This window comes from Oryzias latipes, chromosome 17, assembly GCF_002234675.1.
Source record: "Oryzias latipes chromosome 17, ASM223467v1".
NCBI lineage: Eukaryota > Metazoa > Chordata > Actinopteri > Beloniformes > Adrianichthyidae > Oryzias > Oryzias latipes.
In genome coordinates this window covers 14262685-14288373 of record NC_019875.2, presented here as the reverse complement: position 1 = coordinate 14288373, position 25689 = coordinate 14262685, and the positions used below count along the sequence as shown (strand labels likewise).

Here is a 25689-nt window from a genome sequence, read left to right as displayed (position 1 = left end):
TCACGAAAAGAAAACAACTTTTCTCACTTTTTCCTTGTATATTCACGTATGACCAAAACAAACATAGTGGTTGTGTGACATTGGCTTTAGTACCAACCTTAAGAAGCTAATGATAAAAATGATTTAGTGCACACAAAGATCTGCAAGAATTAGCAACGTTTGTCACATGGAGCACATTTGAATTTCTAAAATTGTATTTAAAAAGTTGAGAAATCAGTGTTTTAGCTTTTCTAAATGATCCAGTTTGTCTGGTAAAGTTGGAGATCCGGCCACGTGCAATTAAAAGCCAGCTTAACAACAACTTCGTTTTAAAAGTTAAGAAAAAGGGAAACAAGACCACTCCTGTGAAAATTGTGTTTTGGTGTTTTTAACATGTTCTTGAGACCTTTCTCTGATGATGGAGGACATTTATAAAGACAATTAGGATTAATATGGCATTTCTGAGTATTTTTCCATTCAAATTGTTGTGAATCAGGAGCTGCCAAAAAAAAAGCTTGTATGTGTGACGTAGAAGCTACAACGGCAAGCTCCCTGCTCTGCTCCATTCTGATGAATCCATTGAGCTGGCATCTGGATTATAACTGCACGACCAGATAGCTCCAATATTGCCTGCCATATTTTTTGCACCGATAATGTTAGGTTGGGTTTGTAAGCTATAAGACAGCAGCAGAGCGTGAAATGGGAAGTGAGGGCGGGCTTTCTCTAACAATTCACAACTCAGAGGGGATTTTCTAATGAACTCCAGCTGTTCTGCAGAAACTATCCATAGGAAGCAACACAGTTTGTAAAATTCTGGCTACAAACGCCACAGTCATGATTAGAAGACAGCTGGGAACTCTTTACAATGGATCAAATGATGATCAGAGTGGAACTTTAAGTGCTATCCCATGACCCCACCCTTACATTGACGGGTTATCCCTACCATGACAAAAGTGGATAAAGGTGAAGAGGATTTCATGTAATCCATGGACACCAGTGAAGATCACAAATCATTGAAGAAAAAAAGTTCAGAGCACTGTTTAGTGGGTCTAGATGACCCAACTCCCAATGTTAAAGTGCCTAGGATAGCACAAGGGTTACGAGGGTTACGAAGAAGCCCTCTGCTGGTTTCAAAACCCCTCCTAGCTCAGAGCCGCCCCTCTGACTTCAATGATCGCGTCAGTCTCTGTATTAAACGAAGGTCAGAGACATACTGGGGAGCCAGTTCATGAAATGTTTTGACAGCAAACAGTAAAATCTTAAGGGGAACAAGAATTGCTGTCACATGTTCATGTTTTCTGGTTCACTGCCAAATAGGAGCATTCTGCATCAACCATAAACATTAAAGGGCATTTTGACCTACTCGCTGATACAAAAGGTTACAGCAGCCTATAGATGAAAGAAGCCATTCGTTACTTGATCAAAAGTTGAACAGGATGAAAGCCAAAGATAATAGAAAGAGACCTTTTTATCTCCTTGTCAAGTTTAAAATCTACAGTTAGAGACATCAAAGGTGATAACTGTAGATCACACATGATGTCTGAGGACTGAGTCCATCAGGAAAGTGTTGTGATTAAACTGTACAGTTGAGATCTACCCATTCAGAATTTTAAAATGTTGAGCCGACCAATCCTTGACTCTGCCTAAAGACTCACTTGCACGAAAATCATTCATTGGTGTTTTTAACATCAGCAAAGGGTTTAAAACAGAGCATTGAGTTATTCCTTTTTGTTATTAACCAAATACGTATTTTCCACCATAATGAATAAATAAATTCTTTAAAAATCAGTCACTGTGATTTTCTGGATTATTTTTTCTTACTTTGTCTCTCGTACTTGAGGTAAACAATTACAGGCCTGTCTCCGCTTTTTAAGTGGGAGAACTTGCACAAATGGTGGCAGATGAAATACTTTTTTGCCCCACTCATCGAGTTAACCTCTCACTGCAGTCTGGGAAATTTTGAAGGTGTTTGATAACTTCTGCCATGAAATCTCCTGTATTTTACATTTAAACCAAATGCGATTTGCGTTTTAAATTCGGAATCTGTTCCCTCTCTTTTGATGTAAATCAAATTTTCTGCTCAACACTTGTCCGAAAGCGTGTTCATAAATATGTCTGGGAGGAGCTACTGTTAATTGTTTTTAGCTTTCACTACATGGAAGCTTCTATATGTTTATGTATCTCATATAAAGTCAGTGCATGGAAGACACGGTTGATGTTGAGAGATCAGGTTGATTTATTTTAAAGAGCTCTACTAAAGCATCTGTAATCACGTCCCCATGTTTCGCTTTACATTCTACTGCAGAAGCTGCATCTGAATGACATTCATCGATACTTCCATGTCTCTGTGGCTCAGTTTGATGACATGCAGTCACAAAAATCAGAGGACCTGTTATGATTCTCTTTATACAAACAAAGACAAATATCAAAAAGTTCAGAAGGAGAATGATCAGAGGGTGGACTCCACATTATCAACATGTCACAGTCCTTGCGTCCCTGATTGGTTGCCCAAAGTTAAGATATTGGAACTCTAGATGCACAGCAGTTCTCAAAAAGTACTCCAAACTCGCAGCAGGATCTCCGATTGCATCCGTACATTGACTTAACATTAAAACTGGATGCCCCTGACACGGGAACATCTATTAGTATGACAATATTCAAGTCCAGACTATAATCAACTATTTTAAACTCAATAAAATTAAAATGAAACTTTTTTGGCAGTATTTTACTCTTGTAACCTTGTTTGAAAGCGATTTTAATGATTAATTTATAATTTTAGGCTGCACTGGGGTGTGGTGGTTAGCATTCTCCCAGCGAGAAGGCACTGGTTGGAATGCCAATGATCACATGTTTGCATTCTTGGGTTTTATCCAGGTACTCCAATGTTGTGTTGCCCTGTGACAGAATACTCACTAGTCCAGGATGTCACTCCCAATCACTCATAATGAAGAGCATTTATGTCAACCCTGACGGAGTTCATGCCTTTTTGGTCTTTGGGACAGTTTGCAGTCACACTCTGACCTCCAGCGGAGTTCACTTCCATTAGAACCAGCTGTTTGATCTGCACCAGGTGAGCGTTCAAACCTGCCGTACTAAGGAGAGGAAATTTATTCTTGTTATTGCTAAACTAAACTCACAATGTGTATTTTCATTTTTATAATGTAAAAATTGTGAAATCTTTCCAGCCTTCATAACTGTTTTCCTCCCTACCGCCTGTTGCTCTTGCCCCTGTTGCTTTACAAAGTGCCCCCCCCCCCTTGCCATCCCCTTATAAATCTGTAGTTGGATGTTTCCAGGCAACTCTCCAGTTTATCTTTACAGAGTTTGTTGCACTATTGATCCGTCCCGCGGTTTCGGTTGTCCTGGCTTCTCTCCACTATTGATGTCTTTGCCTCAAAGGAGAAAAGTGTCTCAGGCTGAATTTACACCAGGCTCGTTTTGAAATGACTTAAAATCACTGGACAGTAAAAAGAGTAACTGCCAGGTGGGACTTTGATCTCAATGTGGAGAATAAGGTTTTGAGGAGAGCAAGGTGACAGAGGAGGTCTGTCAGGACTGAGGAGCACATTAGACGTCCAACAACCACCAGAAGAATTCTTTATTAAAGAGTTTTTTTCGCTTTTAGATGTTTAAAACTAAAATATTTTAAGCTTTTGAGTGTTAGTACATGTTCAATTTGTTTCAATGCTTGGGTGATGTTTTCTGGACTTTAAATTCTGCGGTCACTCTCTTGCTTATAGTCACCCATCATACAGGGCACAGGTTTAAAGTAAAATGGGGTTTGGGTCAGAGACTCTTCTACTACCACAGAAAGGTAAAACATAACAGATCCCATAAAGGCTTCTTAAAAGTTGCCAAGCAGAATCTTGTTTTAATTATGATTTGGAGTGCTGTTCGTGAAGCAAACATGTTAGTGAAGAACAACATTTTCAAATCTTGGCAGGAGGTTCTCCTGCTATTTGCCATGTTTGCTAACACATATGAATTTTACGCAAATACTCCTGGTGCTCTATCAGCAGTAAAATCTGTGATGTCATTCCAGAATCATGTCTGTATTTTACTGTTGCAGAGCTGCAATAGAACTTATCCCTGGCGCACAGTGATTTCTCCAGATTCTCTTGATCTTTTTGAAATATGTTCCTTATGCTGCATGCGGGATGTATGGATGGCGTCCTTTTTAAATCACTGAAGTGCCTGTCATGATTTGATTTTGTTGTCTTGTTTTTGGTCCTTGTTCTGTCTTGTTTCTGTTTCCTGTTTTATTTTGAAAGTCTCCTGTCTTGTCTGGTTTCTTGAGTTTTACTTCCTTTGGTTCCCATTCAGCCCTGATCGTGTCCACCTGTGTCTTGTCTGCCCTGTCTGTATATAAGTCTTGTCTCTGCCTTCCTCCTGGGTTGGTCCATTATTCCTGTTCTGGTGTTCATGTCTTGTCATGCCATGTTCCTTGTTCTTTGTCTCATGCCACGTCACGTCACAGTGAGTTTTTGGTTTTGTCATCCTGCTCGGCAGCGTTTTTTGTTATAATTATACCCCTTGCCCTTGAACCACGTGCCCCTGCCTCTGCATTCTGGGTCCTACCGGCTCTCGAGCCCCACCACCGTGACAGTGCCAACGGTTTGAAAATTGATCTTTGAAGAGAATTTATCAAACACCTGTCACATGCCCGATGTGAACATAGAATTAGAACGTATAGGGTTTTGAGTTCAAATTTATGGTTGAGTCATACCAAAGACTCAGCCCCCCCCCAGCCTGACTCAGCATAAAGGGATTGGAATGAGGGGTAAGACCACCAAATGGTTCCTGAGCGCAGTGTGTGCAGCTCACTGCTCCCCCAGGGGATAAGATTTGTGACAACCTTTAACTTTAAAAGGAACATTTTGTTTGCCTTCTTTAGCTTCATTTTTACATTTTTGTTTTGGAATCTGTTTTACATCCAAAATTGTCTGTTGAAACATATGCGGAAATTTATCTCCTCAAATACTACTGTAGGTTTTTATTTAACAACAACAACTTTTCTTTATAAGCCTTTTGTTGCCAAATTTTTAGTCCGTAGTAAAATGTCTGTATTTTTAATGTGCAGATGAGCATTTAGTATATCACAGCTGATCATCTGAAAATTCTGATTTTGTTGACTATTTTAACTTGTTGACAGTTGCTTAAATAAAAACAAAGCTATTTATTTTTTCTATCACACTGATCAGTTTCACAGTTTTTTTAATTAAATTTAGGTTAACTTCTTCTTTTGAGCCTTAGTCCTAAGTAAGTCAGCTCTGTGCTCTCTGCAGAAAGCGCAAAAAAGCCCATTAGAGTCCAGTTTAGTCCAATCACACTCAGTATAATCCAATTCAAACAAATTATAATCCATTTACATAATCCAGTTATATTAGAATTCATTTTAATCCAGTTAATTCCAGTTCAGTTGGCTGTTGTTGTGAATGCAATGACATAAAACCAAACATCGTCTAGATAAGTAACCGACAGATTCTGACAGAGTGGCATAGCGACAGTTTAGAGGAAACAGAAAAATATATCCAGCAGAACCAGAACCACGGAACTGGACCTGCTTTGGTTTGACAGGACAATAGGAGGACACCAAGAATGCAAAGTGTTAAACCAGAGATGGTGTGATTTTATGAAACAGAGATACAAAAACCTGGAGACAGGCGTTGAGTGTTTCTCTAGATTTAACCCCTTCATGCCATTTATAGCTTTTGTAACCTACCACTAAAATATGAACTTCACTTAACTTAGCCTTACCTGAAAAGAATAAAAACACAAAATAATATTTGACATATTTGACCATGTCTTAGACCATACAGACAAATTGAATGGTATTAAACCGTTAAACAGATATGTAAAAGTAAAGAAAAAAAGTTTTGATTTTATGCTAAACAAGAGCTGTGCTGGTAGAGCCAATTTCAATTCATTTGAATTTGAAAAGCATCTTTTGTCTAACCTCATGTAAAAAAAAACTTCTTTATCAATTTTTTTTTCATATTTAGTAATTTCTGATTATAATGATAATAAAGCATTAGCAAGATAGAGTATTATTTTAGTGTTCTCCTTACCTTAATATTGTTGTTTTAATAGTTAATGCCGTTAGCAAAGATAAAAACACACAAAATCTTTACTGGAAATGTTAAATATTTTTTAAAATCAAAATCTTTTATTTTGAAACATTCTAAAATGATCTCTGATTTTGTTAGCTTTTTTGTTGCTATGTAATGTAGCTTAACTGAATTTGATTTAATTAATTCCTTAGCGACAGCGGTCTCCGTCAGGAGAAGATAAATACGTTCTCTACGTTTGCCACATACAGAAGAACCTGTGCTGCCGTCTATCACTGATTGGTGTTTTACATGGAAACAACGACATGTCAGCCATTAATCAAGGCGTTACATAAATTGTTGCCTCCGCGCTCGTGTGTTTTATCGCCTTCATTTAAAGCAGATACTGCTATAAACAACAGAAGCAGAGCAATAAATTCAGCAATACATTTTTTGCTATGTCTTTTTCCCAACTTAGGTAGCAATGTTTGTTGCCAAAGTTGGCCTTATGCATTGGACAAATATCCCATTTGGAGATCTTTGGATTCATATATATATATATATATATATATATATATATATATATATATATATAAAATCTTTTAATATACAAGTTCTGGGATGGACTTGCGACCCATCCTGGTTTTACCCTCCCTTTTCCCAAAGACACCAGGGATAGTCTTTAGCAACCCTACCCTCCATTCCCATTTAGGACAAAGCAGGTGTAGATGTGGATGGATGGATAGATGGATGCAAAAAAGGAACAACCACCTTTTAACCCTTGTGCTATCCTAGGCACTTTAACATTGGGAATGGGGTCATTCACCTTTTTTCTTCAATGATTTGTAATCTTCACTATATTATCGCTTTTCATCTTTTGTGGTCTGGCTGTTTCTTCTGCGTCCTGATTGGCTGTTGTTCTTTGGCAATTAATCTCCCCTTTACCGTGTCTTCTGTACAGAATGCAATTATCGAAATTACATAAATATTCAATTGCAGGCAGATTTTGCAGATTCTGTCAGATTGGAATTTGGAAAGGTTTTAACTTTAAGAGTTTAAGCAAGAGAGAAACGTGTGGAAATGTTCATGTCTGTCTCAGAAGAGTAATCAGTAACATGTGGGATTATATACATTACAAAAAAGTGTGAAACAACTGTAAATATGTCATATTCTAGGTTCTTCATATTAGCCACCTTTTGCTTTGATTACTGCTTTGCACACTCTTGACATTCTCTTGAAGAGCTTCAAGAGGTAGTCACCTGAAACGGTCTTCCAACAGTCTTGAAGGAGTTCCCAGAGATGCTTAGCACTTGTTGGCCCTTTTGCCTTCACTCTGTGGTCCAGCTCACCCCAAACCATCTCCATTGGGTTCAGGTCCGTGACTAAGGAGACCAGGTCATCTGGCGCAGCACCCCATCACTCTCCTTCTTGGTCAAATAGCCCTCACACAGCCTGGAGGTGTGTTTGGGGTCATTGTCCTGTTGAAAAATAAATGATGGTCCAACTAAACGAAAACCGGATGGAACAGATGCTGTGATAGCCATGCTGGTTCAGTATGCCTTCAATTTGGAATAAACTCCCAACAGTGTCACCAGCAAAGCACCCCCACACCATCACACCTCCTCCTCTATGCTTCACTGTGGGAACCAGGCATGTAGAGTCCATCCGTTCACCTTTTCTGCGTCGCACAAAGACACGGTGATTGGAACCAAAAATCTCCAATTTGGACTCATCAGACCAAAGCACAGATTTCCACTGGTCCAATGTCCATTCTTTGTGTTCTTTAGCCCAAACAAGTCTCTTCTGCTTGTTGCCTTTCTTTAGCAGTGGTTTCCTAGCAGATATTCTACCATGAAGGCCTGATTCACACAGTCTCCTTTTAACAGTTGTTGTACAGATGTGTCTGCTGCTAGAACTCTGTGTGTCATTGACCTGCCCTATAATCTGAGCTGCTGTTAACCTGCCATTTCTGAGGCTGGTGACTCGGATGAACTCATCCTCTGCAGCAGAGGTGACTCTTGGTCTTCCTTTCCTGGGGCGGTCCGCATGTGAGCCAGTTTTGTTGCAGTGCTTGATGGTTTTTGTGACTGCACTTGAGGACACTTTCAAAGTTTTCCCAATTTTTCGGACTGACTGACCTTCATTTCTTAAAGTAATGATGGTCGCTCGTTTTTCTGTACTTAGCTGCTTTTTCTTGCCATAATACAAATTCTAACATTCTATTCAGTAGCTCTATCAGCTGTGTATCCACCTGACTTCAGCACAACACAACTGATGGTCCCAAACCCATTTATAAGGCAACAAATCACACCAATTAAACCTGACTGAGCACACCTGTGAAGTAAAAAACATTTCAGGTGACTACTTCTTGAAGCTCATCAAGAGAATGCCAAGAGTGTGCAAAGCAGTAATCAATGCAAAAGGTGGCTACTATGAAGAACCTAGAATATGACATATTTTCAGTTGTTTCACACTTTTTTGTTATGTATATAACACGACATGTGTTAATTCATAGTTTTGATGCCTTCAGTGTGACAATTTTCATAGTCGTGAAAATAAAGAAAACTCTTTGATTGAGAAGGTATGTCCAAACTTTTGGTCTGTACTGTATGTAGAAAATGTGCAAATGTACGTAGTGGCTGTGTGATATGACCTTTATATAAAGAGTTTAGTTAACTTGTCAGCACATTTTTAATGCTGAATAATTGTTCATATGTTGCACTTACTTACTAGATTCCTCCTGTGTTTCATGAAGCTTTATTGTTTAAAAAACCCTGTTTATTGTAGTAAATCATCATATACTCAGTCTATTATTATCTATTCTGTTATTATGATTTGCTTTTCAAGATAAAATGTTCAACCTTGTTCCCCTATTTTGTTAAATAAGTTTCTTTTAAAAGCACAACTTTTTTATGACTTTTAGTCTTCTTTATTATGCACTTTTTGGCTGCTGCAACTTCTAGGCCTACTCCTAAGTGACTCATAGTCCATAAAATACGGTTATATCATGACGTGACCCATTGGGATAAATCTGAGGTCACGGTTACTTAATTTCAGGAAAGTCTACTTCATTACACTTTATGATTAAAGGAGTTTTTCACAAAATAAGAGCCATTATTTGCCAAAAGCAGAAGACAAAGTGGTGCCAAACTTCCTGACGCCTCTAGATGTTACTGCTGTTGTTATGAGACCACTCTGAAGGACTGCTAACGCTGAAAGGTTAAGCTGGTTTGCAGTCCTCTCAGAACCAGCCCATCATCTATGGCCCAATTCCACAAATCAGTTTCCCAACAACCCTGTCCTTTAATTTGCTGGAAATTAAAATTGTTCCTAATCAGGCAATGCATGTCCCACAGGGAAGGTAACCCCCCTTCCTCATCAGTTCTAACCCCAATCTCCCCAGGACCTAATTTATAAGACACACACGCATGCACACATGCAATAACCTTGTTGGGTCCTAATTACGAAAGAACTGTGTCTCTGTTGAACAGCATGTTATTTGTCCTAATGAAACCTGGTCCCACAGGCATGTACCTGCCTCCTTTTAATGAAGGTCTACCCTTGTTTTTGGCAAATTATTCTTTGATATCTAAATGGAGACTGAAAGAACAAGAGGCAATGGGGAGAGCTGGGGAATGAAACCGTTTCTAGCTTCTGTTAGGGTTTTCTGATGTCTAAACTGCAGCGTTCATGCCGAGTGATTGTGACACATGTTCCAATTGGGTATTTTCCCTTTGATAATCTGCATATCAATGAAATTAGGGGCTTTTTTTTTAATGCATTGTTTACCTGTAAAATGAGATCTCTTTTTCAATGTAAAAAACTAGCATAAAGAGTAAGTTGGCTTTTCTTTTCCCCTTATAATCAAGAGAAAAGTATGAGTGGAAGACAGAGGTCAGTTTTGAAAAAATAGTTAGAACAAAGTCTAAAAGTCTATTCTTAATTTAGATGTTAACATTTGAGAATTTTTAGAGGACTAACCTCCAGTGTTAATATTTCTAAAGCCTTTAAATTGTCTAATTCTCTTTCATACCCTTTTCTTGAGTGTAACTATGTTGACGTAATTCCAACTATTCACTGATATAAACAGATGATTCACTTCATGCATTGTAAAAGTGTTTGTAAACTGGTCCCTATCAGGCTTTAATGTTTATTCTATATTTGTTTTATTCAAAAGCCAAAAACAGATTACCTTAATTTAAGATTACCTTAAATTCACACCCCAATCATCTTTTGATCTATTTGTTCCCATTGGTCTTTTAATTTGAATCATTTTTGGTCAAAATCAAAAAACCTTCTAGGACATAGTTTCTGCGGGGTGGCAATAGTTCATGAGAAAATTAACTCTGAGTTGTGGAACTCTGTTGGTGTGGGGAAACCCAGCTCCCTCTTCTCTTCCCTGTTGCTAAGAGCTTGGAGCAGAGAGCTGTGGCCCACCCTGCGCATTTTCTACGTATGTAATGCAATGGTTTTCAATACGTTTTTTTTGTCTCATCGTGATTACCAAATTGGATAAAGAAATACTTAAAAAGGCCATTTTCATCTTAATTTTCTTTATATATGTCCTCCATCATGAGAAAAATGCTAAAATAACATGTTAAAAACACCAAAAACATAATTTAACTGAGTGGGTCTTTAAATTCAGGTATTTCTGTGCAAAATGTACTTTCTGATACCTTGTATTATATTGATTAAGGGCCTATGTTATGCAAAAACAACTTTTTTGATCTTTTAAGTGTATTATGATTCTTCATAAATATTAGAGAAATCTCTGAGTACCGGTATGTCTTCCAGAAAGAGTCTGTGCTGTCAGCACCGCCCCCAGGCTAACACAAACACCCACTTCCTGGAGCTAGCGGTGTTTGGCAAAAACTCTTTTATTTCTTATGCACAATATGCACATCCATCTTTGCAAAAGTTTGGATGTTGTTTGTTTTCGTGGGAGACACGCTGACACGATGCCGAGGCCAGCTCTAGGATGATGTCATAAAATGGGCGGCACCCACATGAAGCGAAAGCCATTGACTCAGACAGAAGGGGTCGTCTTACTTCCAAGTAGGAAAATGGGCTGCGAAAAAAACTCAGATTTCATCAAAAAGTGGTTCTTTAGTGTGCCAAAGGTTAAATATTATCATATACTGTATATGCATCTGTTGAAGATGTGTATATGTGTTAAGTTACCAAAGGACCATACATCACCCTAAAATAGAAACTAGAAAATGTTCTATAATATATTATGTCCTAAAGCTGTTTGATCTCTACCTTTGTTCACTGTTGAGCATTTGTTTAGATTAAATTCCAGCTTGAGTTCACTCAGTCATTATTATGTATATTCTTGAGATGGAAAATACCAGATATGTGATCATGAAAACTTAATAGTGCTAAAACATTAGGGATCTTTTTGGACTATATTAGATCTTTATCTTGTCTCCCCTCAGACCAGTGACTTACCTCTGTTTTATTACTAATCTCACGGCTGCTGTTAATTTTAGTACTTCTTGCTGTTTGTCCTCTTTCTAAAATGCTGGGAAATGACATTCTCTTTGTCTTCCATCTACATAAATGGGCTGTTTTTCTTTTTGACAGATAAATGGAAGGATAAAGATGTAGTTTACCTTCCCAAATAGCTGACAGGCACCAAACCTTCTAAGGAAGGCCAGCTTTTAAAACATTTAAAGGTAAACTACATCTTTATCCTTCCATTTACCTGTCAAAGAGAAAAATGACACGTCTGTTTCTTCCCTCCTGTCTCACTTTTGGACTTATTTTTCCTTTTTCTACTTTTCTAAATGTCTTTTTAATTTTGATTTGTACATGGTTTGATTTTATCTGATATTTACATTAATTAGGCATCAAACTACCTATAAAAAAGGGTTCTTCAGAATATTACATTTCCTGAAACATCTATTCACATTTATTGAAATTTAATATTTAATTAAGCTGTTTCTTATATTAGAACAGAAGCTTTTTTGGTATTGCAAAAACTAAAAATCTTAATATGGATATTCATCAAATTTGTAATCAAATTAGCTTCTTTAAATTTGATTTAGGACATAATGATGGAACAGGAAAAATAAAAACAAGATGGAATGAGTTTTAAGAAGTGAAATCTTTAGGAGACTTTCTTGTGTTCTTTAGCTGGATTTGTTTGAAGATTACATTTTTTTTTCATTTGAGAGGGAACTTCTAAAAAGAAGTTCAACAAAATATGATCTGTTAAGTCTATAGGTGTGACATCATTTCATTAAAAATAGAGATTTTGAGAGTTTTTCCATAAAATTAGATCCAAGTCAAAAAAATATGGAATATGATACCAAAATGATTTTGAGATGAATTTTGAGATTATTTTGGAAAACCTGGACTAAAAGTCTGTGATAGTGCAAATCACAAAAACAAATCATTCAGTGCAAAAGCATTTTAAAATCCCGACAATTAAAAAGGAAAAACCACATTACATTTCAGAAATCAAAACAAAAAATTGAAACAATGGAAGCAGCGTTTTTTGCTGGGGGGCACTTGCCCCCCCCCCCCCCCCCCCCCTTGCCTCCCTGCAGCTCCGCCCCTGAATGTTTATTTTAATTTTAATTTCTTGTTTTAATTGTTGCGATGATCTTTAATATATTTTTACTTGAACTTGTTTGTTGGTGTGATTTACACTTTAGGACCACTGGTGCTCTAACCTTGAAGTAGTTCACTTAAAGTTTATTTTATTAGGTATACTTGAGTATAGGTACAGTAACTAAATACTTCAGACTAAATTCAAACATTTTAAGTTTATACTATATAGATAGTATATAAAAACTCGACTGATCACAGATTTTGGAAAAGAAAAATGCATCAGTCTGTTACCTTAAACACGCATTCAGGAAATGCAAACTCACATACAGTATCATGTGTGTGAAATCTTAGATGACTCAGCACAGCATCCAACGACTTCTGATAAAACAATTTATAAAAAGGAAAACATGGCCAGATCTCTGAAAGCTTGGTAATTTCCCAAACCTCTGTGATTTTGGAATGTTTGGTGATTTCTGAAATTCTGGTGATTTGTAAAAGCTTGTTGATTTCTGAAAGCTTGGTGATTTCTAAATGTTTGGTGATTCCTAAAAGTTTGGTGTTTTCCTAAATTTTGGTGATTTCTGAAAGCAGTGCTTGCTGTTAACCCTTGTGCTATCCTAGGCACTTTAACATTGGGAGTTGGGTCATCTAGACCCACTAGACAGTACTCTGAACCTTTTTTTTCCAATGATTTGTGATCTTCACTGGTGTCCATGGATTACATGAAATCTTTCCACCTTTATCCTCCTTTGTCATGGTAGGGAGAACACGTCAATGTAAGGGTGGGGTCATCTAAGATAACACAAGGGTTAAAAGGCCATAGGGTGGGCTGTGTGGAACAGGTGATTCTTCCTGAATTAGTGCAGCAGAAGTGCCTGACCAACAGATGGAGATGATATTTAACATGTTTACTCACCCATGCAACTTAACCCCTTTATTGTTTTAGGTCTGGTCTCTTAGAAAATGAGGTGTAGTAAAATATATATTTTCCTCTCTGCATGTTGCTTCATTTTTATATTTATTAGCTTATCAAATAAAAAACTCTTTCTGCAGAGTTATAGACAACTCAAATGGCTATTTTTTTTCAAAATGTGAGGGAATAACTATTTAAAAAATTAGGATGCTTTTTCTTCTTTTGCTCTCAGAAAAATGTCATTGCTATATTTGGCATTCAAAGCTTTAACAATATTCCAGCCTAAATGAATCCCTTTGTGGAGAACCTAAGCAGACAGCTGTGATGGAGTACCTTCCTGTGCATGTGTGGCTGCAGCTGCTGCTTTTGCTCTGTCTTCGCCAGCACTGAGTTATGATCCACATGCTGGTCAGGGATGGACGGAGGAGCCCCGGTGCCTGCTGGCCTGTCATAGAAATGTGACAGTGTCTGGGGTGCAGGGACAAACCAAAGAGTGTAGCCTGCAGCTCTCAATCACTCTGTGGCTGGCAGAGACGCCTACAGGAAGCAGTCTTTACCTTTCTTTCATTTATCTCTTCCTTCTTCATGTTTCCTCCAGTCCTTGATCTTAACGTTATTTGTTATTTTTCCTTCTTTGTCTTCCAGGATCTTCCTTTCATGTCATCTTTGTCAGAACCAGTCTAGTATGATGCAGAGATGTCGTAAAGGTTCATAAACGTTAAAGTCCTACTCCAATCATCTTTTGATCTATTTTAAAAGTGTTCCCAGGGTTTTTTATTTATTATGATGATGCTGTTTTTAGCCACAAAAAAAACGTTACTGTTTTCTAAGTCATAGTTTCTGCAGAGCAGCAGTAGTTCATTAGAAATTACAAATTCGAGTTTGGGAGGGACTGTTGGTGCGGAGTAAATCTGCCTTCATTTCCCCTCATCCCCTTGTTTACATCCGCTCTTGCTAGCTTACAGCTCCCCACAACCCCAACCTATTACGGGTGTAAAAAAAGAAGGCGAGCAATATTATCCAACCATACAGTTTTGAGCCAGATGCCTGCTCAGACGAGGAAAACAAAGACGTACATGGATCTATTTCATTGTAGTGGGTCTTTAAAAGTTCATAAACATTTAAAACTGCTGCACATTGTCCCTCACAGCACTAAACACTTAGTATTCTTTGGACTCAGATTTGAGCTGCCTGAAGAGGGAGTTTGGCAAGAAGAATGGTTTCTTCCTTTAAGCTGTTCAGTAATGAGGCTTTTGGTTCTAATCATGAGGTGCCAACCTTTGCATGGCACATGGATAATGCTGAGAACAAAACCAAGTTGGGGTCTGACGCCACATTAGGTTTGAGCATGGCAGGGCCTTTTGAAGCCGTCTACGAGTCGTCCACCATTCCCCCCCTGCTACAAACCAGTCTGGTTGTTAAGGTGATGAAATAAAGCCGAGCTGCTTGGGTGGCAGACAGTTTATTATTTGTTGACACATGAAAATCTTTTCACTCTATTAACTGTAGAAATTTTTGAACAAAAATATAGGTAGAATGAGTAATTTAGCGGTGAAATGCAGGGATAAAACTTGCAACAGATAACTGGCAAAAAAATGTCCTAAGCCCAAGAGCTGTGTCCTGCTGAATTGCAGTAGTCACCATTATTAATCCAATACTCAGTGAGCTATAGGCAGCTAGTGAACATGTTTTTTTTCAAATTGTGTGTTGAATAGGATCTGAAAATCACAAAATTATGTTCAGTTTATTGGTTGTATTTTAGAGAAACAGGATGACCCCGCACGGTGCTGCTCGGTGGCGCAGCAAGAAGGCCCCGGTTCAAGTCCTGGCTGGTGGACCTGAAACAGAACACCACCTTTCTGTGTGGAGTTGGCATGTTCTCCCCGTGCATGTGTGAGTTTTCTTTGGGGACTCCAGCTTCTTCCCACCATCTAAAAACATGCTTCATAGGGTAATTGGTTACTCCAAATTGTCCCTAGGTGTGAGTGTGTATGGGTGTGTGATTGTGGCCCTGCGGTAGACAGGCGACCTCTCCAGGATGTCTCCTGCCTTCACCCACCAGCAGCCGGGATCGACTCAGGCAGCCCCGTGACTCCGAAAGGGACAAAACTAGTTTAGTAAATGAATGGAAAGAAAAGGATGACACAGCAAAATCTCTAAATCTAACCACGTCACAAAATAAGAACAGCTTAAATTTAGCACATTTTTACTTTTAACAAGCAGATCAGTAACACAAGTTAAGGATCATGTAAAATCTATGTTTAAAAAAATGGTTTCAGTAAATAAAGCTTAAAAAGAAAATGTAAATAGGAAAAAAAAAGCATTAAAATGGGCAAGTAAATAATACAACAACATCAAAAAGTAAGGTAGATAGAATAATAAGGGTTACGTTTAAACAGTGTGCATACCTGTCCATACATGATTTGGGTGCGGCACACCAGGTGAGCACAGATCTGACAGAAAAGGTAGAAATTCAGGGATCCTTGAACCAAGAGCATATTAAAAGGACTTGAGAGGAAGCCGGTAAGATGCGAGAACGGGGGATTTATGAGGTGATCAGCTGGTTGTTTAAGCGTGGCTCTGTGCCAACTGGGCACTAGAAGTCACAATGTTTGTTTTGATCTGCTTGACTATTTCTTGCTTTGTTGTGTTTTAAAAACAGCTAATTAAGATGAATGTGTATCTGTTTGTTGATCTTGTTGTGAATCAGGAGCAGATGACAAAATGCAGTTTGATGGACCACAGGCTTCCTGCTCCACTCCAATGTGAGGCATCCACTTGTAGATGAATAAATCCATGTACATCTTTGTTTTCTTCGATTGGTATCTCGCTCAAAACTGTACAGCTGGATAGCTCCAACATTGCTCTCCATTTTTGTTACACTGGTAATGTAAGGCGGGGGTGTTATGGACTGTAAGCTAGCGGGACAGAGTGTAAACTTAAGTGTTTTTAATCACAAATTGGTCAAGTAGAAGATTGAGAATCAAATCGCAGTATGAATGATAGTACAGAAATGAATTAAATTGAGAAGGACAAACTTGATTTCACTTCTGCAATTCTTATAAGCCCTTCTTGACAAAGCAGGCCTCGTGTGAGTGTTGTCCCAGATTTAGGAACTACAATCCATATTTACACATCAAATAACTCAAACAGTGTGACTGAGTCTAAAAATACTCCAAACTCAGAGAGAAAGACTTCAGAGAGAATTTACCTCCTCAGCAACAATAGAAAACTTTTCTGAAACTGAGGCGTCACGTTGTCCTGCTTAAGGTAATAATAAAATCAGAACAAAGATCAGACTATCCTTAAGAAAAAAAGACTTGAGGCCTGAAGATGTGAAATATTGCGTGCAAGAAAAATGCTAGAAATGCTTATGATAGAAATCTTTAAGAATTTCAAAAGAACCAACAAATGCGGGGACATTAAAGAAAACCTAAGTTCTTTATTTTACATACTATAGGGCGCACCAAATTAATGGGCACCAGGACAACGAATGATCTATTTTGGGAATTTATGTCATATAAGGCGCACCGAGCTATAGGAAAATTGTCTGATGAGGTGTCCATCATCAAAAATTAACAGATGATGTGAAGCCCAGGACGGTTGCTTTAGCAAAGTCTTGAAGTCCACCTTGACACTTTGAAGGCCATTATCTGGCTTATACCATGCTCACTTGCAAAAGAAATACATTATTTATCTGTTCAAATCATTTTTTTACAGAAAGAGGACTTTAAATAATGTGACGCAGCAAATTGTCATGGTAATGGCTGAGTGGACACTGGCAAAGGAAAGCGATATATATATATATATATATATGCGGATCGTCACGATGGGTTAAACAAAGCATCAGTTTAGAGCGAAAGTTCACCTTTTACCGCTTGTTTTTGTCCATATGATAAAGCAAAAGTTTGTTTCAACGAAGCCAGCGCAGTGATACATTTAAGCTATGTGAGCGGATCTTCTCTTTTAGGTGTACATTATCACTTTTTAATCCACACCCAGCGGCCAATCAGAATCAAGTATTCACCCGGACAATGGTATTAGGTGCATTACGCAAGACGAAAGAGTCAGATAGAAGTCAGTCAGTCTGACTTTTGATTGTGTTCACAGTAACTGTAGAACTTGTTTAGTAACACATTATTATACATTAGCCATGTAAGAAGCATTAGCTGCATTTTCATTGTCACAATACTTGTGAAAACCTTTTTAGCAACAAATAAAAAACAGATCGATACAGTTAAACCAAACGAACTGTGACTATGCCAACTCCCAACCTTGTCAGTAAAAAGCACAGTCTACCCAAAACTTGTTTGCAGCTAAATTGATCTTTAAGGTGCTTCTGATTATGAGGTGCACTTTCTTTTTTTTCTTTTTTTTTTATTGATTAAGGCTTTTTGCGCGCCTTACAGCGCAGAAAATACAATAAATATGAGATTTTAAATTAGATTTGATGTTTTCAGCACTGAACTTTTTTGTTCTCAAACCCAAACAATCCCCAAAATTCTTTCCCTAATCTTTTTGAATTGTACATACAAACAGTACATTTTTGTTTACCTTTACAGATGAGTGAAAAAACTTTACTGTTTGTATGTAGTAGTTGTTTCAACAAGTACATTTCCCCATTGAGGGACAAATACAGAATTTCGTATTCCTATTTCTTTTTCTTTTTACTTGTATCCATTATATGACCTAAATTGATCCCTGATTTCATTTTCATGTCAGGAAAGTCTAGAAAACCATAATTTTAGCCAAAATCCCAACATACCCTGGTACAGTGCTTTCAGCATAAATGTAGCCTTTTTGTTCCTGATTCACAAATTATCGCCATGCTAGTTAAACCGGAATGTTTCAAACATATGTGTTGAACAGTTATGAATAAAAAAACCCCAGTGATTCTCCAGAAATGTGGGAAACCCCTGTTTATCAGAATCTAAATCAAATTAGCTGGCTTTAGCACGATCACAGCATTTTGCCGTGTCAGCGCCCCTTTCTCAAATCTTTCCTGTCATTCAGACTCAAAGTTCAAGCAAATCAAAAGTATAAAAGGGGGGTTCTAATGGCACAGATTAAAAAGCAATTTAATACCGAAAAGGGATTAGAAACCCTATGGTCTGCACTAATCCTTAACCTTTAGTCGTGTTCTCATGCGCAACAATATGCCAAAGAAGATAGCATCACAGGAACAGAGTTAGTAAATTTCCATTAGGGATGCCCTTCTGTATTCCCACCAGCACATTTAAAGGCATTAAGCGTGCTTTGTCAGGACTAATAGAAAGGACCGGCGGTGTTATCACACACCTCGACTTGTTTTGGAAAAGGCACCGTTCCATGTGAAGTTTTCATAAGCCATTATGATAATCTGCTCAAGTCTATGAAGAGTAGAGAGGCAGATGGATGCAGCTGGGATGACTGCGCTGCAGCCTCTGCAAAGGGACATCGCATGTCTGTGTTAGCGTATCAGAAACTCGCAGTTCATAAGAACTCCAAGGTGTGTGGTGCGGCATTCTCAGAGCACAGCAAATTCCTCTTACACTGAAATTAGACTTTATTCACATCAAGTGCATTTTATCCTGGTTCTCTATCATTGCAAAGGTATTTTAATCTCTTTTTTTGGACATCTTGCTTCTTATCTCTGGAAGAAATGTGTTCATGTTAATGGAAAATAGGGTCACAGTGAGCATTAATCATTTAGGTTTGATTTTGTGCTGTGCAAAGATTCAATTTTCTGCACTTTGTAGGGTCCACTATGAGTTATATGGTTTTATTTATACATCTAAGCGCATTTATTATTTACTTGTTTTTTAGAGTTCCAGTTTTGATGCCACTCTGTTGCATGGGAAAGCTGTTATATGAAACTTCCTCCCAGACAAACAAACAAACATCTATTTTGGTACATTTTAATGGAAAACTTTCTCTATGTTCAAATTTCAAAAATTGATGTTGCCAAAGAAAGTTTCCTTAGTGCTTGAGACTATAAAAAAGTTTAGCAACTTTATTTCATCATTGTATAATTTGCAATTTAAATATAATATTATTTTATTTTTTCATGTTAAAGACAAAACTACAGTGCAAATCACATCAACAAATTACTCAATGCCAAAACTATCAAAGATTATCACATAAACCAGAAACCAAAACACAGTTCCAAAAAAAATGAAACCTTACAAAAATCAAAAGTAAATGACGTTTGTGGGTGAATGTGGAAAGTGGGAGTGTGTGTTAGCCTGGGGCAGCGCCGACTCTTCCTGTAAGGGGCGGTTCCTCACTGGTCTACGTTAGCTGGTGAGAACCGCTCGTTTTCGTGGATTGGGAGGGGCTGCTGCTCAGAGCACAGGTTTTCAGAGGAATACTAAGAATGTGTAAACGGATCAAAATACTGCTTTGGGATTGTTTTTCATGTGGATTTACCTTAAAAGAAACTAAAAAGCTCAAAAAGTTAATTTTGCGTGATATAGGCCCTTTAATAGGTCTTTGCATTTGCAAGCATGACCTGTACTTCAGGGCCACTTTACAAAACTCTCCGTTTAAGATCTAAAGATGTGTGGACTGTGTCTCATTTTTACCCATCTGTTGTGTCCACAGGCCACCACTGAGCAGAGGAAGCTGAGCCATGCTGGATCAAAGCCCTCTCTCTCTGAGAGCAGTGGCCGACTCCCTCAGATAGCCATGAACACCTGCAAGTACAATGGCGGAGTGGTGAGACCATTAGTGGGCAGCCTGGCGTCCTCGTCGCGCCGCAACCTCGCAGAGCTTGACTCGGAGACACAACCCTTACAGACGCTGCACAGCTCTGGCCTAGAGGTGGTGGTTTCCAAGGGCAACAGTGGTGAAGACCCCAGCAAGGCTTCCAACGAGAGCTTAGTCAGGGAGGGCAGCGGGCGAGGTGGGGGGAGGGCTCCACAGAAGAAAAACAGGGACATTGGCTACAAACTTGGTCATCGGAGGGCGCTGTTTGAGAAGAGGAAGCGGCTGAGTGATTACGCACTCATCTTCGGGATGTTTGGGATTGTTGTCATGGTGACAGAGACAGAACTTTCGTGGGGGGTTTACACTAAGGTAAGTGAATGTGATAGTTGAGTAGATCAATGTGTCCTCGACCGCTCTTTGTTTTTCTTCGGTTGTGGGTTCATCGGGAGAGGTCTAAGGGTCTTGTGGGATTAGGACATCCTAATCATTCAGGTGATCAGGATGTTCCTGCAGACAACTGATCGTATCAATGTGTTATTGACCCCATGGCTACTTAGGATGTTAGCCAAGGAACTAACGATCTTTGTGTCATGGGGATTAAATAAGGGAGATTGGTGGGTTGGGGTTTTTATTATCCCAAAGAAAATTTAAAGTTTATTTGTGAGTCACAAAAACATTGTATGAATTAAAACACGAACAACAACTACATGAAAAATCAGTGTAAAACACATAGATAAATATAAAGCAATTTGGATATAGCAAACACACAAATTTATTTTTGTATCAATTTTCTCAAAAAAGCTCAAACCAAAATGGAAAGTGACGAGGGAATGGAAAGGGATGAGGCAAGTTAAAGAAATGGATGGAAAGATTATGAATGGAAAAAAGATAAATAGCTGACATACATTAGTGATTTGAAACTATTATATACCACTGCTGCTCCAGCTACAACAAATTATGTAAAAACTGTCATGCTATGTTCACATCGGACATGTGTGGCTTTTAGCATATAGTGGTCATATTGGTCTGTCACCGCCCGACTCTAGAGCATGTACTCATGTAATGTTGAAATGGTGCAAATTTAGAAAATCTTGCTGCGGATTTTTTCTTACACAGCTCTTTTTCAATATATGAAAGACTGGGGTAAAATAACTCCAGCTGATAAAAGTTATCAAATATTAATTTCTCCTTATTTTCAACTGGTTGGCACTTCTGTGTTTTGAGAAAGACTACCAAATCAGAGTCCCTGACTGGTCAAGGTTCAACTGGTTTCACTTTTGGCACGTGCTCAATAACCGTGTATTTTGTACGTAGAGCCTAAAAAAATAACATTGGGTTTGTTGAGATTGGACACATTTGAGTTGCTTAAAGTGACCCAGAGTTTGTTTGCCCCGATAATCCAGAGTAAAGTTTCAGTCTGAATATACCAAAGTGACCTCTGGTCCGGGACCAGGAACAGCTTTCTGACCCATCTTTTGAGGTGGTCTCGGTTCGTTTTCCAATTGGACTGAGCTTCACTCTGAGATTCCTCAGTCTGAATACAATCCATCCTGTGAGTCGAAAAAATGGATCAAAACAGCTACCATAGCCCAGTGTTTTTCAACCTTTTTTGAGCCACGGCACACTTTAACCTTGACAAAAATCCCGCGGCACACCAGCATCCCAAAAAAAAAAAAAAAAGCAGAAACTCATAGTCTGTTTTGATCTACAGCCCCCCCCCCCCCCCCCCCCCGGCAATCTGACGTGCATTTTTGTGATAATTGTGGCAGAAAAAGCAGGAAGTTGCAGATGTTTTTCTAAAAGATGTAATAAAAGTTAAGTTACATACAAACTGTATGTTCGTTGTGTTTTCAAGACGCTGTCCCTTTAAGCCAATGCATCATGGGAGATGTAGTGTGAAAACTGCGAGAAAACGGCAGAAAGACTCGCGTCTCTGAGCTTCATGGTTTATTTCACTTGTTCCACGGTCTGACACTGGATTCTGTGGAAAGTTACACCGCTAAAGACGAGCTTTAGCTGGTGTTTTTGTCGGAACTGACTGAGTTATGAGCTAAATTGGAACAAGGAAGTGGAGACTTTAACCACTTCTGATTGGTCAGACTGATGACATGTGATTAAGCCTTCAAGAATGATTGGTGGAGTCGTGGAGACAGTAAAAGCTGCGGGACTTTTCCTTACACAGTTATAGCTGCAGCTATTTCGCGTTACCGTCATTCTTATCAAAATGTCTTTAATAGAATCAAATAAACACAACGAAAAAAGTATTTTATGATCGTTTATATTCCTAACTACTCAGTGTTTTATCAGGACCTGTTTGGATGAACAAAGAGCTGATTTCCTGGAGATGGTTAATGTTTTTAGATCAGTTAATGAGGGCAATTTTCCACGGCACACTTGACCATCTCCCACGGCACACTAGTGTGCCGCGGCACACTGGTTGAAAAACACTGCCAAAGCCAGTGGTCACGTGTTCTAAACACAGTCAGAATGTTCAATAAAGTTCATTGTGTCTGTATTATTAACTGACTTCTTAGGTTCTTCTATTATCAGACACGGTTGTGTTTTTTCCCACATACCTGACATGTTTCGACGGATGTCTTCGTCGTCATGACATGTCTGGTATGTGGAAAAAAAACCACAACCGTGTTTGATATTAAAAGAACCTAAGTCACAGTCAGAATGTAGTAACAGAAGACCTGTGGACATATGATTGACAACGATTGTTGTGTTGTCAAACTGTTTAGTTGTTTATTTTAACACAGCTGAAAACGCTTCAAGTGTTGAACATGACGTTGATACAGACGTTCAAAATTGGTCAGCAAAGTATAATGTTTGAATGAACTACCGTGAGTAGTGCAGAGGTCAAGTTTCTATTCTATTCTATTCTCTTTGTCTCTAGTTGCTTTGCTCCACCCTCGTAATTCCTGACCAATGAGTGAAGAGATTTTTATTCACGTGGTCTTGTTTGCTAGCTTTGATTGAATCAGGAAAGGCTGCTCGACGGCAGTCTGATTACAGACCAAACACATGGTTCAGAGCTCGATCTGGACCAAATCAAGCGGAATGGGTCCGGAACAAACGTTTTTCCCAGTCTGAATACACCCATTAAAACTTGCGTAGTGACTCATGAACAAAGAGTTTTGAACGCGGTAGTCTGTAAAGCGCATACGTGTGTTTAGGTAGATTTTTCATTGAAGAAGAGTTGGAACATGCGCTTCTGAGGCTAGGTGTGACCGTAGCGTGTGAACAAAGACAGAAACCACCAAAGTACACTTTTGAATTGTTAAATATGTCCAAAAAACCATCCGAAAAATCCAGGCATGACCTCTGTTGAAAAACAACCTGCTCTAAACACCTTACCTCAAAGAACACGTTGCATGTTCCACGTACATTCTGTTCCCTGACGTGTCACTGAGCTCGGTGTGCTTTTCCTGCACCCTTAAAGAGGGAAACACAAAGAGCTCGAAAGCACTGGGACACAAACCTCCTTGAACCTCTGGCAGGTGAATTAATTGGTTTACTGAATGTTATTTCAGCTGGGACTTCTCAAAACAATCTTTGAATGTCTTTGGAACGTGTCTCTGGATGCAAGAGCAAAGCAATCTAGTTGACAGCTAAAAATACCTTCTGAAATGTGGACCACCGAAGGACAGAGTAATATTGGAAAGCTCCGACTGCCATCAAGGCCACGATTATGCAAACCACTTCCACTTATCGCTTTTATCATTTGTTGCTCGTGTTGTTATTATTATATTAACAACCCCATCATCATTACCCGGCTGCAGAGCAGCCTCTTTGCACCACGCCAGTTCAAAGATTTATTAGCTGGCATTTTACCAACGTATAAGGGACTATTGAGAAGTAAAGGTTCTCATTTCCAAGATCTATGCTCCCCATGTCCTCTTAAACAGCTTTGCAGCCCTTACTTCTAGCCAGACTATTCATCACCACTGTGGTACACGGCTGCTAATGCAAAACCACCACAGAGTGGAAGGTCCCCCTTTTTTCTGTGCAGCTTTGATTAATTGGTAGTTTAGAACAACGTCCAGATAATATCAGGCTGCACCTACATCTGCAGCAGCTTTGTTTAGCCACATCCTGAGAGCCAGACACAGTTTCCTGTACAGTACCGTGTCTGAGCATGTGTATGTTTTTGATTTGAGATGTGTTTTTGTATCTCTGTATGTTTTTTTTCCTTTGTAGGTTTAAAACTCAAAATATTGAGGAATACCAAAAAAAAAAAAAAAAAGAAGAAAATAATCAAACCAGGAGCGATCAGGATTGTTATGGTTGCTGCAAATGAAATTGGAATTACTTGAAGAAGCCACATAGTGACTGGAAATTGATTATTTACATTAGGCCTGTTTGATACAGGATGAAGCTTTGACTCTGGTAATTTATTTTTTTCATGTTGTTTTTTTCTCATTACAGGAATCTTCATACTCATTTGCACTGAAATGCCTCATCAGCCTTTCCACTGTTATACTGCTTGGTCTTATAATAATGTACCACGCCCGGGAAATCCAGGTAAGTTCAAAATAAATGGGAGAGAAAAAAGATAGTGAAAACTTTAGGCTGAAGGGAGAAAACATATTTTTTTCTTGTAAACATTATTTTTATATATATATATATATTTTTTATATATTTATATAATGTATATAAGACTGCCATCTTGAAATGCAATGTCAATTCTTAGTTTGTTTGCAATAAAACGTAAACATTTTCTTTTTTTTGTAAAGACAAAGTAAATTCAAAAGCTAATATTGAGCCAAAGAGGTTTTGAACTTGCTACCTTTTCCACTATAAATGTAAAATTGCTGGTAAATCATTGTTCCCGCCCCATCTATTAACATTGGATTCCATAAATTCCAGGAAAATTTGGGGTTTGCTTATGTCTCACTGTCTTCTGGTTTTTGAGTATTTTTTTTCCAACTGTTGTGTCTTTAAGTTATTGTTTGCCTAAATCTACCACTGAATAATTATTACAATGCTGTCATATAGTTGATTTTATGTTCAAATAAATTAATCAATGCCTATAATTAATTTATCTAATTAATCTATGTTTGATCTAACCTTATAATTACTGTGAAAATCATCATTTTGAGTTTTTTTCACTTAAATTTGTGATATTGTGGTGCAGTAAAAGATCAAAATACTACTAAAAAAGTGTCTTTGCTAATATAAAAGACTTCCAACCTTTACTTTTGCACTAACAAGGGGTATTTTTTTCAATGTCTAACATTAAAGAAAAACTAAAACAAATCATCAGGTTCTGAATGCTCTATTTTAACACATCAAATTTATTAACCACAAACTTCCTATTAATACCATAATACATATGTTGACATACTTTTTTCCACAGCTGTCCTTCCCTTTAAGGAAGTATTCCAGCACTCAACCGTAAGAGCAAAATGTCAGCAGAGATAAGGTTTACCGACCAATGCAATAAGCCCTCCGCGTACCCCATTAATTTATGATAATGAACTCCTCTTCTGGCTTTATCCC

The 25689-nt window shown here is 38.3% G+C and overlaps 1 protein-coding gene across 4 annotated transcripts in view; it reads left to right on the top strand.

Moving 5' to 3' along the window:
* The window catches only part of LOC101164003 (small conductance calcium-activated potassium channel protein 2), an 88482-nt gene that overhangs the window by 22134 nt on the left and 40659 nt on the right, over nucleotides 1-25689 (top strand). For all 4 annotated transcript variants that reach the window (XM_023964961.1, XM_023964962.1, XM_023964963.1 and 1 more), the window contains exons 2-3: nucleotides 20080-20553; nucleotides 24616-24711. In XM_023964961.1, the coding sequence (XP_023820729.1) occupies nucleotides 20080-20553; nucleotides 24616-24711 (570 nt within the window). The remainder of the gene's footprint in view (nucleotides 1-20079; nucleotides 20554-24615; nucleotides 24712-25689) is intronic.